Raw genomic sequence first — 13,749 nt, 5'->3', positions numbered from 1 at the left:
CGGGTTCAATCCCTGGTCAGGGAACTAAGATCCTGCAAGCCACGAGTCACAGCCAAAAAACCCCAAAGAGATGGAATGAAAAGAAGTAATAGGTTAGACTAGGAAGGCATGAAAGGCAAAGTTGCAGGGCCTCAAGTAGCAGGGAGGAAAACAGGAGAAGTAGCTGATGCACACCCTGAATATCACTTATGTGCCACAGGACACCAAGACACCTCAGGAACTTTCTGCGCAGTGCAACAGAGGGAGGGCTTTAGTTTCCATCACCACCATCCTCAGCCCCAGCCCCTCCAAAAACCTCCAAATTAAAGCATAACGAGCTAGTAAGAGTAATAATAATATTTGAGGGGGCCAGTTGTTATTTTCTCAATCTCATGAAATGTGACTAAAATCATCTTTAGAAACCTTGCTTTTTATTTTTAACCTGCAAGCTAAGCGAAAACTCGCTCATGTTCAAGAACGTTCATGTCATCGTTTTTCATACTAGCCAAAAACTAGAAACGAACCAAATGCCCATTAACAGAAAAATAGATAAGTAAATTAGAGTATATTCACACAACATCACATCACAATGAAATAAAAATCACTGATACACACAACAATATACATGAATCTCACAAACATAACGTCGAGAGAAAGAAGCCAAACACAGATGAATAGAGTCTGTGTGATTTCTTGTATATGAGGCTCAAAAGCTGGAAGATCTAATCTATAGTTGTAGAGGTCAGAAAGTGGTTATCTTGGGAAGGTATGAACTGTGAGGGGGCACAAGAGAACCTTCTGGGGACCTAAAACTATGTTGAACTGGATGGTGGCTACATGGCTATAAACAGATGGAAAAGTTCATCAGGCTATCCACTTACGAGAAGTGCACCTCACTGTACCTGAGTTCTACATCAATAGAAGGGGGAAATCCTTAATGATTTTACAACAGTGTATTGGCTTTACAAGTGCAGCTGCAAGACAAGTCCCTTTGCTGTCCCCACCCTGCCCTAGGTTGCCACTCTTAAGCTCCACCTGTGTGGAATTCTGAAGCATCCCCTGTAGAGAACTTTAGCAATTGCCACATTCCTTGATCCTGGAATGTGTTTGTTTGGGGTTATATAAATCTGATCTGTGGAGCCCACCTGAGGTTGGGATGAGGTGGAGGGCATCCTTCAGCAGTGAGACAAGACCTCATCATACGTGAGTTCATGGCTCATCGTGAGCTGGATCTTTCAAACCAGAACACTTTGAGAGTAAAAGGGGGTCCATGAATATTTCTGCCAGGACAACAGGCATAAACCAGGATGTACCAGGCAGGAGGGTATATAATGGAACTTCTTGATATGAAACCTGCCAGACAAACTGGAAAATACACATACTGGGACCAGTGTGACTTGAGTCTTTGGGACAAGGACAGGGGTACAGGAGGAGGAAATGTGCACAGAGAGAAGCCTGTAATCAGCCAAGGGTGCAGAGGTGTTATACATAATTGCTCTTCAGGGAACCGGGCCTCCAGCCCACACCCCAGCTGCTCCCCTTCTCCTCCTCCTCTGAATTTACTGTCCCTTCTCTGGAACTCCTAAGCCTGACCCCTGCTCCCTGGCCCTCCCAGCCCACAGTTCCCCTGACCCTACTCCCTTTCCCAGAACTCAGTCGTCTGAGCCCCCAGCCTGCGGTTCTCTCCTAGGCCTCAGCCTTTCCTGCCTTCGACTGAAACAGCAGCATCTTCTAAGCCCTGGGGGCTTCCCCCGGCCCCAGCCCCGGCCTAGAACCCGCCCGCCGCCTGCCACGCTGCCACTGCCGCTTCCTCTATAAAGGGACCCAGGCGTCCCGGCCAAGGGGCCCCGCACAGCAGGTGAGACTCTCCCACCCCATCTCCTTGGGCTTCCCGGGCGGTGGACTCCTTCCCCCGGGGCGTTCAGTCCCTCCACCTGGGCCTCAGCCCCTCCTGCACCTCCTGCTTGGGTCTGGGCCTGGGCCTTGGTGGGTTTGGTTTTGGTTTGTTCCCCTCTCTCTGACTCTTTATCTGTCAATCTCTTTCTCTCTGTCTGTGTCACACATTCTGATCCCTCTCTGTTCCCTTCTCATCTCTGTTCCTCTCTCTCTCTCTCTCCCCCTGCTCACCTGGGGTTTCCCTGACTGCATCTTGTCCCCTTCTCTGTCTGTCGCCCCGTCTCTCAGGGTGGCTGTCTCCACGGGCAGGAGGCCCATCTTCCGCATCGCGCCCCGCCCTGCTCACTGTCTCTCTCCCTGCAGGTTCTCCCCATGACACCACCTGGACGTCTCTACCTCCTGAGGGTGTGCAGCACCCCCCTACTCCTCCTCCTTCTGGGACTGCTGCTGGCCCTGCCGCCCGAGGCCCAGGTGAGGCAGCAGGGCAATGGGGACCGTGTGGGCAGCCCAGCCTGACTTGGGCCTGAGGACCTCTCTGACTCTGTTCTCCCCTAGGGGCTCTCTGGTGTTGGCCTCCCACCCTCAACTGCACAGCCTGCCCATCAGCACCCCCAGAATCACTTCACCCGAGGCACCTTCAAACCTGCCGCTCACCTTGTTGGTAAACATTCACCTGCCCTCCTAGACATGTAGCCTCCAGCCCTCCTCCCATCTCCCTTCAGGGACCCAAGCATCCCCTCCAGCTCACCCCTACTCCCACTCCCTTCTGTCCTCCCAACCATCCCCCAGGAACTCAGTCCAGCACCTGCTTCCTCGGGGATTGAGACCTCTGACCCCCAGGTCCTTGACCGCCATCCCCTCTGGCTCTTCCTAGGAGACCCCAGCACCCAGGACTCACTGCGCTGGAGAGCAAACACGGATCGTGCCTTCCTCCGCCACGGCTTTTCTCTGAGCAATAATTCCCTCCTGGTCCCCACTAGTGGCCTCTACTTTGTCTACTCCCAGGTGGTCTTCTCTGGGGAAGGCTGCTTCCCCAAGGCCACCCCCACCCCTCTCTACCTGGCCCACGAGGTCCAGCTCTTCTCCTCTCAGTACCCATTCCACGTGCCTCTCCTCAGCGCTCAGAAGTCCGTGTGCCCAGGGCCACAGGGACCTTGGGTGCGCTCGGTGTACCAGGGGGCTGTGTTCCTGCTCACCCGGGGAGACCAGCTATCCACTCACACAGATGGCATCTCCCACCTGCTCCTCAGCCCCAGTAGTGTCTTCTTTGGAGCCTTCGCTCTATAGAAAATTCCAGAAAGAAAAAATTTGGTTTCAAAGTCTTCTCCCCATTTTGCCTCCATTCTGACCACTTCAGGGGTCACCACACCTCTCCTTTGACCATTCCATCAGTCTCAAGTCTTCCCCCGTTCTCGGCACCTGGAGCTTCCAAAGAAGGAATTCTAGGCACCCCAGGGGACCACACCTTCCTGAACCACCCCGGATGCTCGGCTGAGGACTTCAAGCCTGCCTGGAAATGCCCACCCAGAGCCCTTCCTCTGCCCTGCCCGTCTAGGGGGCCTTGCCCTGGACATGGAAGGGAAGCTGACACATAAGGGAGCTTGGGTGGATGACTGGGGGCAGGGAGGGGGGTTATTTATGAAGGGAAAAAAAATTTAAATTATTTATTTATGGAGGATGGAGGGAAGGGGGACAGCAGAAGAAAGAGATAATACACCCAAGAGATGAAGAGTGAGAGGTCATGGGCACAGGATGACGTAGCAAGAGAGAAAAAGAGTGGGTCTGAGGGACCAAGGGGCTCTGGAAGGAAGTGAAAGGCTCTTAAGAGCCAGCCATTGCTTGACCGGACACCCTACGAGGAGACGTCTGACCCTTGATGAAGCCCAATAAACCTCTTTTCTCTGAAATGCTGTCTGCCTGTATCTGTCTGGGAGGGGAGAATTCCCCAGATGTCTCTAAGGAATGGAGGGAGGACAGGAATCAGAGGGACAGGAGCTGTGGGCATCCAGAGAGGCCTAAGGGGCTCTGGTGAAATACGGTGACCTCACAGGGGTGGGAGGAGACCAGAGGATAAGCTCAGAAGACAAAGGAAAGATGCAGGTCCAGAGTCTGGAGGAGCGGAGGTCAGGGAACCCCTGAGGAATGAGGGTCACAGGAGGCTTCTGAGGGGCAGTGACCACACTGAAGGGTGTTCGTTTTGGACTGTGGAGCAGCATGAGGCCCCCTGGGAGACGTGGCCATGCCAGGGCCCCGAGGAATGGGAGAGCCTCCAAGGCTGGGGGACTGGACAACACAGGGGACATTTCAGGAGACATGGTCACGTGCAGGGGCTCTGAGGGCCAGGGCTGTCTCCAGGAAACTGGAGGGAGCAGGGAATTCTTTGCAGATAACATGGCCACACACAGGGACTCTGAAAGGTGGGGTCTTCATGCAAAAATTGGGCCATCACATGCCCTTGGAAGCCAAGACTGAAACCAGCACCAGAGTTTTGGTGAGTCCCCGGTCAGAGTGAAAGGAGAAGGCCTGCCGTGGTGGGGTTCGTGAATTCCCAGCGTTGCTTTCAATCCTCTGGGGCTGCCCCAGGCTTGTCCCTGCCATCCTCCCCCAGCCCTTGCAGAGCCTCACGCTTCCTTTCCTCCAGCTCCTCTTGCCCCCAGGGACCCAAACACACATCTCAGGACCCAGCACAGCTTCCCCCAAGTTTTCTCTCCATTAAGGACTCAGCTTTCTGAAGCCCCTCCCATTTCTAGTTCTACCACTACCTGAGTCTCGTCTGGAAATCAGAAGGAAATAGGCCACAGAACTTAACCCCAAAGAAATGGAAACAATGGGAACTGGGGGGCAGAGGGGAAATGGGGTCCAGCCTCCAGGGTCCTACATCTACAGCAGTAACTGGCCCAGGGAGCCCCCCTCAGAATCCGGGTGGGTAGGGTAGGAAGTATCCTTGATGCCTGGGTGTCCCCAACTTTCCAAACCCCCACCCCCGTGATGGAGAAGAAACCGAGACAGAAGGTGTAGGACCCGCTACCGCTTCCTCCAGATGAGCTCATGGGTTTCTCCACCAAGGAAGTTTTCCGCTGGTTGAATGAGAGCCTTTCCCCGCCCTCCTCTCACCCCAGAGCGTATAAATGCAGCTGTTTGCACACCCAGCCAGCAGAAGCTCCCAGAGCGAGGACACCAGGGCACCAGCCAGGAGAGAGACAAGCAACTCCAGAACCCCCTGGAAATAACCTCCCAGACCACACACCCCCACCTCGACAGGCAGCCAGACGACTTGCTCCCTCTAACACACCCTGCCACAGGGCTCTACCGTCTCCCAGCTGGACTTGAGCCCTTCAGAAAAAGACACCATGAGCACTGAAAGCATGATCCGGGATGTGGAGCTGGCAGAGGAGGCACTCTCCAAGACGGCAGGGGACTCCCAGGGTTCCAGAAAGTGCTTGTGTCTCAGCCTCTTCTCCTTCTTCCTGGTCGCAGGAGCCACCATGCTCTTCTGCCTGCTGCACTTCGGGGTAATCGGCCCCCAGAGGGAAGAGGTGAGTCCCTGGCCAGCCTTGGCTCATTCTCTCACCCAGAGAGAAATGGGAGCGAAAAAGGGCGAGATATGGGGTGGGAGAAAGAGGTGTGCTGATGGGGAGGAAAACAGTGGAGAAAGATGGGGAGGCAGAAGGAGACGTGGAGATAGATGGGGGAAGAGAAGGAAGGATGGAGAAATAGGGTGCCTGGCACATGGGCCATGCTCTCTAGATATCTGTCGAGTGAATGAATGAGTAAGCAGGGATTCAGATATAAAGAGAGATGTGTAGACAGATAAGGGGTATGGGTAGAAAGATGGGGAAGAAAACAAGTCATCTGGCTAAAGATGGTGAGACAGAAGGAGATACAGCAGGTATGAAAGAGAGATAGGAAAGATGACACTAAGGGTGTGTGGCACATGGAAGGAACTCAATGAAAGAGCTGTCAAATGGATGGATGAATGAAAAAAATGGATGAATGGGGAGAGAAAACGAGACACATCAGTGCAGGGAGTACAAGCTAGAGAAGCAGCCAGCTGTTTCTCCTTCAGGGGTGACTTGCTTTGATACTAATCCTCCTTCTTCTCCCAACAGTTCCCAACTGGCTACTCCATCATCAGCCCTCTGGCTCAGACACTCAGTAAGTGTCTCCAAAACCTCTCTCCTAATTCTGGGCTTGGGTGGGCATAGGGGTTAGTTCTGGGATGGAAGCAGTAGGGGAAATTTAGAGTTTGGGTTTTGGGGGGAGGAGGAAAGGAGGTCAAAGTAGTGGGATATTTTCTGGAAAGTTTAAGCTTCTCTCACCTTCTTTCCTCTTTCCTCTTCAGGATCATCTTCTAAAACCTCAAGTAACAAGCCCGTAGCCCATGTTGTAGGTAAGAGTTCTGAGGATGTGTCTGGGGGATGAAGAAGCAGATGGGATGGGGAGGGGTAGGATTTGGCAGCTGAAGCCAGGCTGAGGGTAGACAGACCTTGGAGACAGGGTGAGAAGGACTCACTGAGCTCAAGGGGAGGGTGGAGGATTCTTAGAACTTGAAGGGGATACTCAGAACCTCATGGCCAGATGGGATGTGGGAAGACAGGCAGAGGGGACAGGAACCGGATGTGGGGGGGGTGCAGAACTTGAGATCCAGGATGTGGAGAGTGGAACTGACAGGGTCACAATGACTCACCCCTCCCTCTTTTTCTCCCTCCCTCCAGCCAACCTCAGTGCTCAGGGGCAGCTCCGGTGGCTGAACACATATGCCAACACCCTCCTGGCCAACAGTGTGAGGCTGGAAGACAACCAGCTGGTGGTGCCAACAGACGGGCTGTACCTCATCTACTCCCAGGTCCTCTTCAGGGGCCAAGGCTGCCCTTCCACCCACTTGTTCCTCACCCACACCATCAGCCGCATCGCTGTCTCCTACCAGACCAAGGTCAACCTCCTCTCTGCCATCAAGAGCCCTTGCCAGAGGGAGACACCAGAGGGGGCTGAGGCCAAGCCCTGGTATGAGCCCATCTACCAGGGAGGGGTCTTCCAGCTGGAGAAGGGTGATCGACTCAGTGCTGAGATCAACCTGCCCGACTATCTGGACTTTGCTGAGTCTGGGCAGGTCTACTTTGGGATCATTGCCCTGTGAGGGGGCAGGACATCCATCCTCTCCCACCTCAATTACTTTAGTATTTACTCCTTCAGACCCCCTCATCCCCTTCTGGTTTAGAAAGAGAATTAGGGGCTCAGGGCTGGGCTCCAAGCTTAAAACTTTAAACAACAACAACACTTAGAAATCAGGGATGCAGGGAAGTGTGGCCTGCACAATGGGGAACTGACCACCACCAAGAATTGGAACTGGGTCTTCTGGAACTCACTGGGGTCCTTGCATTTGGATTCCTGGATGCAACCTGGGACACCCAGAATGTGGGGGCCAGGGGACCTTGTGTTCTGACTGGAACACTTCAGAATATTCCTTGAGAAGATCTCACCCAGAACTTGACATGAGTGGACTTCAGGCCTCCCTTTCTTCCAATGTTTCCAGACTTCCCTGAGATGGGGAGCCCAGCCACACCCCGACGGGGCCAGCTCCCTTTATTTATGTTTGCACTTGTGATTATTTATTATTTATTTATTATTTATTTATTTACTAACGAATGTATTTATTCAGGAGGTCAAGGTGTCCTGGGAGACCCAATGTAGGGGGTGCCTTGGCTCAGATGTGTTTTCTGTGAAAACGGAGCTGAACTATAGGTCAATCCCACCCTGCCTCCTGGCCTCTGTGCCTCCTTTTGCTTATGTTTTTAAACAATATTTATCTGATCAGGTTGCCTAAATAATGCTGATTTGGTGACTGACTTGTCGCTACATCACTGAACCTCTGCTCCCCAGGGGAGTCGTGTCTGTAACCGCCCTACTGGTCAGTGGCGAGAAATAAAGTGCGCTTAGAAAAGAAATATGGCCTGTTTCTGGGAATTAATTCTTCATTGGCCTCTCCTTGGGGGTGAGACGTGGCTCCCTGAAGTCCTTTCCCCACAGGGCTTAAAGATCCCTGCACCTCACTCCTTGGACTGCTGGGGCTCAGGAGACCCTACATAAAACAAAGCCCAGCTGAATATGCCCCTCCCCCAAGAAAGGAACCTGAACTTAATTAGCTCTCCCTCAGGGCACTGGAATTTCCAACTCTGGGAATTCCTATCCAAGCGGGGGGAGTCCTGCAGCTCAGATGAGATTTCCGGCTGTTGTGGCCTGAGCGAAGGACCCGGGGAGCGGCCAAATTCTCAGGTACCTGAATCACAGCCAAGGGACTTCCAGGCAGTCAGGCACTTGGAATCCAAACCACCTGATACCACCCCACACCCCTCCCCCTGCCAGCCCAGTCCTAACTGTGCAACCTGAACCAGTCACTGAACCTTGTCTATCAAAGAGAAGTAGGAACGCCCACCGCACACGGGGCCACGTGAGAACACAAGACCTAAACTCTTTACAACAGAGCACCTAGCGGAGCACTCGGTGAATTCTGGCTTTGCCCCTAGTCTTCTACCCGCTTCCATCTCTCAGTGGATGGAATTGAAGAGGAAGAAGAAAATAAAAAACAAGGAATAAGACGTAGGTGAAGGACCCACCCCCCATGCCAGCTTGGTCTCCCTGATTTTCTTGGCGAATGATGAGGAGAGGGATGGGAGGGGGGTGAAGTGGAAAGAGAAATGCATTCCTCCCCTCCAGGAAGGCTCTTCTCGACACAGAGTCAAAGACAAATATGGAGTCAGAAATGAAGACTCAGAGAGTGGCAGCCCTCACTGGGCTCTGCAGTTGGGCTTTCCTTCCTGCTAGGGTTGCCAGGCAGGGGGAAAACTGTGCGGTGTGCCGCAGAGGTGGGGTGACCCGCTGGGGTAACCTAGATAGAGCCTTGGATCCTCCTCGGCCTCCTCCAGCTCGGGGCTGAAAGTCAGTCATGGAGGGAAGGGGCTGCTGTTACCCACTCTGGGGCCCCGACACTTGCCCACTATGGAAAGGGGACCTGAAGTGTGACTGAGGGGTGAGGACCTTCCATCCCACCCTGGACAGGGCAAGGTGACATCAGTTTTTCCTCCTCCCCCTCCTCCCCAGGTTCTCCCTGGTGTCCTCCGGCACTATTTCCACCCCATCTCTCTTTCTCAACCACCCTCCCAACTCCTTCAGCCTCCTCCCTTCACGCCCCGGTCCCCACCCCCACTCCCCCGCTCCCCAAGCTGTGGGCCTTCCCCTGCAGAAGAGTCGACTGTGGCTAACAGGGCCTTGAGGCAGCTAACAGGGCAGAAATGCTGTCCCCTCAGTGCTTCATTATCAGCCCCATTTGGGTTTACTCTGCTGGCTGGGCCTTTCTGAGAGGTGCTCGCCTTCTCCGGTAATGACCCCTATCACTACCGGGTGGGACCCAAGAGAGAAGAGTGCAGTGTTGAGTCTGCAGGGACCATGTGGCCTTGAGAATCAGGATGCTTAGAGATGCCTTGGGGTTTGTGGAGAGCCCTTTCCTTCTCCTCTCCAAATGGGCTAATGCTGGGGCAAGGCCATTCTGTGGGTGGGACCCACAGATCCCCATCCCAGGGAACAGAGGTCATGCCAGGTGTTATGAATTGTTTCAAGTGACCAGAAAAATACAGAGACTATTTATCCAACATTTGTGTACCCACCCTGGATGAAGACACGTTAGCATCTCCGCATCCGTACCGGCAGCACTAAAGCTTTACCTTCTTTATTTTCACCAGGCTCAAAATCAGTTTCCAAACAGTCTTCTACATTTTCGCCACGGCCATGGGGTCGCTGGTGTCTGGGTCCCCAGTATCTAGGCTGATTCGTTCACATACTCCCACCATGCAGTAGTCGTTTTAGGGACGCGGGTAGCCCTCACCCCACCATCACCGCCCCAAAGAAGGTCTTTCCTCTCCTGTAGTCCACCATATCGGGATGACTGATATTGACGTACACCCTCTCGCCCCTCCGGAGCTGCACCAGGCCACCGAACCCCACGCTCGTGTACCAGAGGGGCCCGTACTCCTGCCTCCGGGCGGGGTCCAAGACCGGGCTCACGGTCTCCGCGCCCTCGAGCAGCAGCTCGGGACTCCCCGATCCGTAGGCGCCCCCCGCCCGGTACAGCCGACTGAGCAGCGTGACCGAGCGGTCCAGGGGGTCCCCGCCGGAAGGGGGCGCCCGGCCCCGGTAGCCGACGTGACAGTAGAGGTAATAGAGGCCGTCCTGCGGGAGGGCCAGCCCCTCGGCGCCCGAGAACTGCGTCCCGCTCCTCAGAAACGCCTCTTCTTTCTTCGCCTCCCAGCCTAGCCCCTGCCCCGTGGTCCAAGCGCCTGCGGAGAAACGAGCCAGTTAGCGCTCGGAAATCCGATCCTGAAAGGAGTGATCCAGGCCCGGGACTTCTGGGAGGGTGGGCATGAAGGACAATTGGGGCTTTTAACCCACTGCAGGAGTCCAGCCGGGCTGGGGGAGCGGGGTGATGGCGCTCCCTCTGCAGTGAGTACGAGCTGGGACTGAGGGCGCCTGGGTGTGCGGTACGGAGCGCGGTGGTGGGGAGATCCAGGCCGGGTTTTGCCTCCTCCGGCGGGGGGGGGGAAGCGAGAAGCTGGAACGCTGGACGAGCAGAAGAGTTCGTACTATAGCAGCGGTGAAGCAGGTGGGCAACCCAGCACGGCAGTAACAGAGCAAAGGGGCTCTAACTGTGGGCGAGCAAAACTGGCACCCTTGGACTCTTCAGGTCTATGAGATCCTTACCAATGAGGTGGGCAGCCGGGAGCCTGGGGCTGAGATCTTTTTCTGCCTCCTCCTCCACCGGCAGCTCCCGGGACTCTGCAAGGGGCGAAGAGTCCACGGTTGGGGGCTGGGCGGCCACTCACGTGTAGTCACCTTGAGAGGACAAGGCGCCAGGGCCCAGGGATGGGGCACCTGGATTGGCAGGTGGATTCCTGGAGGAAGAGAGTATCTGGGGATGCAGATGGATGGGAGCTGGGAGTCCCTGAGGGGCAGAAGCAGGGAAGGGGAGATGGTCCTCTCTTACCAAATCGCTGATGGGCCTGTGCTTGGGCGCCTGGGTCAACGGTCCCTGTTACCTGAGTGGGTGGGGTCACAGGGCCCAGAGTTCAGTCGTAGCTGATGCCAACCCCACCCCTCCCATTCCCAACATAGATGCAAGCGCCAGACTTGGGGTTTCTCCCACCAGCCCCAGCCTCAAAACACACCTCCCTGAAATGGAGAGCAAGCAAGGCATCTGTACTTGGGCAGAGAGACAGAGGCCCAAGTATGTCTTGGGAAGAGGAGAAGAGACATACAGACAACCAGAAAGGGACTTGGTGACATCAGGGCACAGCAGCATCACAGGAATGTGGAAAGAGGACCAGCAAAGAGACAGAGAAGACATCCCCACTGGGGGACAGCCAAGCCAGCTGAGCAGGATGAGACAAGAGGCATAGCCAGAGGTGAGGAAGCATTAGCAATATCCGGCCCTTGGAGGATTTGTGGCAGCCACTCACCAGTCCTCCCTGCTCCTGGGGCACCAAGGCCAGCACAGCCAGAACAGTGATAGGCACAGCCAGCAGGAGGGTCACCAGGGAAGTGGCTCCTGCGACAGCCAGCAGGAGGCATCGCTTCCCCTGGGGCCGCCTACCCCAGCACTCCAACCCCAGTGCCCCCATTGAGACTGAGCCAGGGCCAGGGCAGGGGGGCTTTCATACCTCAGGGGTGGGGCCACTCCCTCCCTGTAGACCCACACACCTGGCTGGGACTTTCCGAACACCCCTGCTCTCCTCACCCTGCTTCCTGTTTACCCAGAGCTAGGCTGGGGCAGCTGGATGCCTGGGTTCTCTGAACTGGGGAGGGAGTTGGGGTGAAGAGACAGGCTTTCAGGGTAGAGCGGGAGGGGGCCTTAGAGATCTTCTGACTCAGTGGGAAGGGAAACTGAGGCTCAGAGAGGGAAGCTAGCTTGCAGAAAGTCAGGCAGCTGCAATGAGAACACAGAACTGCAGATTGCTAGTGTGGTCTGCATTCTTCTTCTTTTTTAAAAAATTAATTTATTTATTTATTTATTTATTTTGGCTGTGCTAGGTCTTCTTTGCTGCACGAGGGCTTTCTCTAGTTGCAGCGAGCAGGCGCTACTCTTTGTTGCAGTGCGCGGGCTTCTCATTGCAGTGGCTTCTCTAGTTGCAGAGCACGGGATCTAGGCACGTGGGCTTCAGTAGTTGTGGCATGTGGGCTCGCAGGCTCTAGAAGCAGGCTCAGTAGTTGTGGCGCACAGGCTTAGTTGCTCTGCGGCATGTGGGGTCTTCCCGGACCAGGAATTGAACCCGTGTCCCCTGCATTGGCAGGTGGATTCTTAACCACTGTGCCATCAGGGAAGTCCCTGGTCTGCATTCTTCTGCACCCCAGAGGTGGGTGCTGGAGGGAAGGCTGCATCCATATCCCTGAGGGTCAAGGGCTGGAATAGGAGGACGAGAACTGGAATCTTCAGGGATGGTTGTCTAGGTTCCAAAGAAGAACCTGTCCCCACACTGGACTGACCTCCTCCTCCCATTCCCTTGCGCCCTCCAAGCCCCCAGAGCTAGGTGAGAAAGGCAGAGTTAAGCCAGTCCACGGTGATGGCAGCTGAAGGGGGCCTCAGCCTCACCACTGACTATTAACTCACTGAGGAGGGATGGAAACAGAGCATTACCTCCCTTGCTACACAGAGTGTAGACAGGAGAGCGATGAGGCATCCACCCCCAAAGAGCTTCACAGTCTAGAATGAGCTCCATCCATTTAGTAGATGCTGACTAAGTGTTAAGTGAAGAAAGGACAAAAGGATGAATGAGTAAGCAAAACAAAGCAGTAAGGACCAAATGAATGGTATAGTCGGCAGAGCAGTAGGAGTTGAAGGGATGAAAACCCAGGTCAAGAAAGTTGGAGGTGGTCCCAGATCATTTCCCCTTCTTAATATCTCTGTGTGTTCAGGTAATAATAATAATAATAACAACATAGCTAATATCCAGATAGCATTTGGCATGTGCCTGCCACTAATCTACACACTTTATATATAATAATGCTCTTTCTTTCTTCCTTCCTTTTTCTTTCTTTCCTTCCTTCCTTTTTTTTCTTTCTTCCTTCCTTCTTTCCTCTCTTTTTGGTCACACAGCGCCGCAGGCGGGACCTTAGTTCCCCAACCAGAGATCACACCCGTGCCCCCTGCAGTGGAAGCGTGGATTCTTAACCACTGGACCTCCAGAGGAGTCCTATAATAATGCTTTTAATCATGATATAAACTCTAAGAGGGGGACTTCCCTGATGGTGCAGTGGTTAAGAATCACGGGCTCCACAACAAGAGAAGCCACCGCACCGCAGCAAAGAGTAGCCCCCACTCGTCGCAACCAGAGAAAGCCCACGCGCAGCAATGGAGACCCAACGCAGCCAAAAATAAAAAAATAAAATAAATAAATTTATTTAAAAAACCCCAAAAAACTCTAAGAGGAAACTGAGGCACAGAGAAGTTAAAGAACTTGTGGAAGGTCACACAGTAGTAGCAGAGACAGGATTTGAACCCAGGCAGTTTGGCTCCATACCTTTAACCACAAGACAGTTTAAAAACTGAGTACTGACTTCAGATTGGTTCATTTCAGGGTATGTAAATCTTACCTTCCTCACTCCCCCCCCAAAAGTATAGGGAAACAAATACTGAACTGAACTTGAGTCAATGATAAGCATGGTAAAGGGTTTAGAGGTAAAATGTACTGATGTTTGCAACTTCAAAAGTTATCAAAAAATGAGATGGATTGATAGATATGTGATAAAGCAAATATATAGAAGAATATTAATTTTGAATCTAGGTGGTAGGGATAAGTTCACTGTACAATTCTTTTTTTTTTTTTCTCT

At 53.7% G+C, this 13,749-nt stretch overlaps 3 protein-coding genes and 1 long non-coding RNA gene across 5 annotated transcripts; 3 read left to right on the top strand and 1 right to left on the bottom strand.

Annotated features, from left to right (window-relative positions):
• The first annotated feature begins 1,777 nt into the window (after window positions 1–1,777).
• On the top strand, window positions 1,778–3,229 carry LTA (lymphotoxin alpha). Its single transcript, XM_059076144.2, has 4 exons — window positions 1,778–1,837; window positions 2,239–2,346; window positions 2,431–2,536; window positions 2,750–3,229. Exons 2-4 carry the CDS (start codon window positions 2,248–2,250, stop codon window positions 3,160–3,162), a joined length of 618 nt encoding a protein of 205 aa, XP_058932127.1. The 5' UTR covers window positions 1,778–1,837; window positions 2,239–2,247; the 3' UTR covers window positions 3,163–3,229.
• Window positions 3,230–5,032: 1,803 nt separating this feature from the next.
• On the top strand, window positions 5,033–7,820 carry TNF (tumor necrosis factor). The gene is made up of 4 exons (XM_059075405.2): window positions 5,033–5,411; window positions 5,985–6,030; window positions 6,218–6,265; window positions 6,591–7,820. The coding sequence occupies exons 1-4, from the start codon at window positions 5,226–5,228 to the stop codon at window positions 7,010–7,012; spliced, it is 702 nt and encodes a 233-aa protein (XP_058931388.1). The 5' UTR covers window positions 5,033–5,225; the 3' UTR covers window positions 7,013–7,820.
• Window positions 7,821–9,582: 1,762 nt separating this feature from the next.
• Window positions 9,583–11,564, bottom strand: LTB (lymphotoxin beta). Of its 2 annotated transcripts, none has more exons than XM_059075752.2 (4): window positions 11,382–11,564; window positions 10,910–10,961; window positions 10,627–10,701; window positions 9,583–10,205 (listed from the first exon to the last, which is right to left on the bottom strand). In XM_059075752.2, exons 1-4 carry the CDS (start codon window positions 11,541–11,543, stop codon window positions 9,751–9,753), a joined length of 744 nt encoding a protein of 247 aa, XP_058931735.1. In that variant the 5' UTR covers window positions 11,544–11,564; the 3' UTR covers window positions 9,583–9,750. The 2 variants fall into 2 exon arrangements, with proteins under 2 accessions (XP_058931735.1, XP_066899260.1); XM_067043159.1 differs by having other exon boundaries at window positions 9,583–10,363; window positions 10,627–10,817; window positions 11,382–11,543.
• LOC131763506 (uncharacterized) lies at window positions 10,116–13,209 on the top strand. The gene is made up of 3 exons (XR_010842395.1): window positions 10,116–10,528; window positions 11,038–11,327; window positions 13,016–13,209. It is a non-coding gene; the product is annotated as an uncharacterized lncRNA (long non-coding RNA).
• Window positions 13,210–13,749: the final 540 nt, after the last annotated feature.

This window comes from Kogia breviceps, chromosome 10, assembly GCF_026419965.1.
Source record: "Kogia breviceps isolate mKogBre1 chromosome 10, mKogBre1 haplotype 1, whole genome shotgun sequence".
In the NCBI taxonomy this organism is placed as follows: domain Eukaryota; kingdom Metazoa; phylum Chordata; class Mammalia; order Artiodactyla; family Physeteridae; genus Kogia; species Kogia breviceps.
This window is presented reverse-complemented; position numbering and strand designations above follow the sequence as displayed.

Coding starts and splice junctions, on each gene's coding strand:
- LTA (XM_059076144.2), top strand. CDS start 2,248: ATGACACCACCTGGACGTCTCTACCTCCTGAGGGTGTGCAGCACCCCC. Junction 2,347..2,430: donor CCCTGCCGCCCGAGGCCCAG/GTGAGGCAGCAG, acceptor GTTCTCCCCTAG/GGGCTCTCTGGTGTTGGCCT. Junction 2,537..2,749: donor ACCTGCCGCTCACCTTGTTG/GTAAACATTCAC, acceptor GGCTCTTCCTAG/GAGACCCCAGCACCCAGGAC.
- TNF (XM_059075405.2), top strand. CDS start 5,226: ATGAGCACTGAAAGCATGATCCGGGATGTGGAGCTGGCAGAGGAGGCA. Junction 5,412..5,984: donor TCGGCCCCCAGAGGGAAGAG/GTGAGTCCCTGG, acceptor TTCTCCCAACAG/TTCCCAACTGGCTACTCCAT. Junction 6,266..6,590: donor GCCCGTAGCCCATGTTGTAG/GTAAGAGTTCTG, acceptor CCCTCCCTCCAG/CCAACCTCAGTGCTCAGGGG.
- LTB (XM_067043159.1), bottom strand. CDS start 11,543: ATGGGGGCACTGGGGTTGGAGTGCTGGGGTAGGCGGCCCCAGGGGAAG. Junction 10,818..10,909: donor ACAGGCCCATCAGCGATTTG/GTAAGAGAGGAC, acceptor CTCTTCCTCCAG/GAATCCACCTGCCAATCCAG. Junction 10,364..10,626: donor CCCGGCTGCCCACCTCATTG/GTAAGGATCTCA, acceptor TACTCACTGCAG/AGGGAGCGCCATCACCCCGC.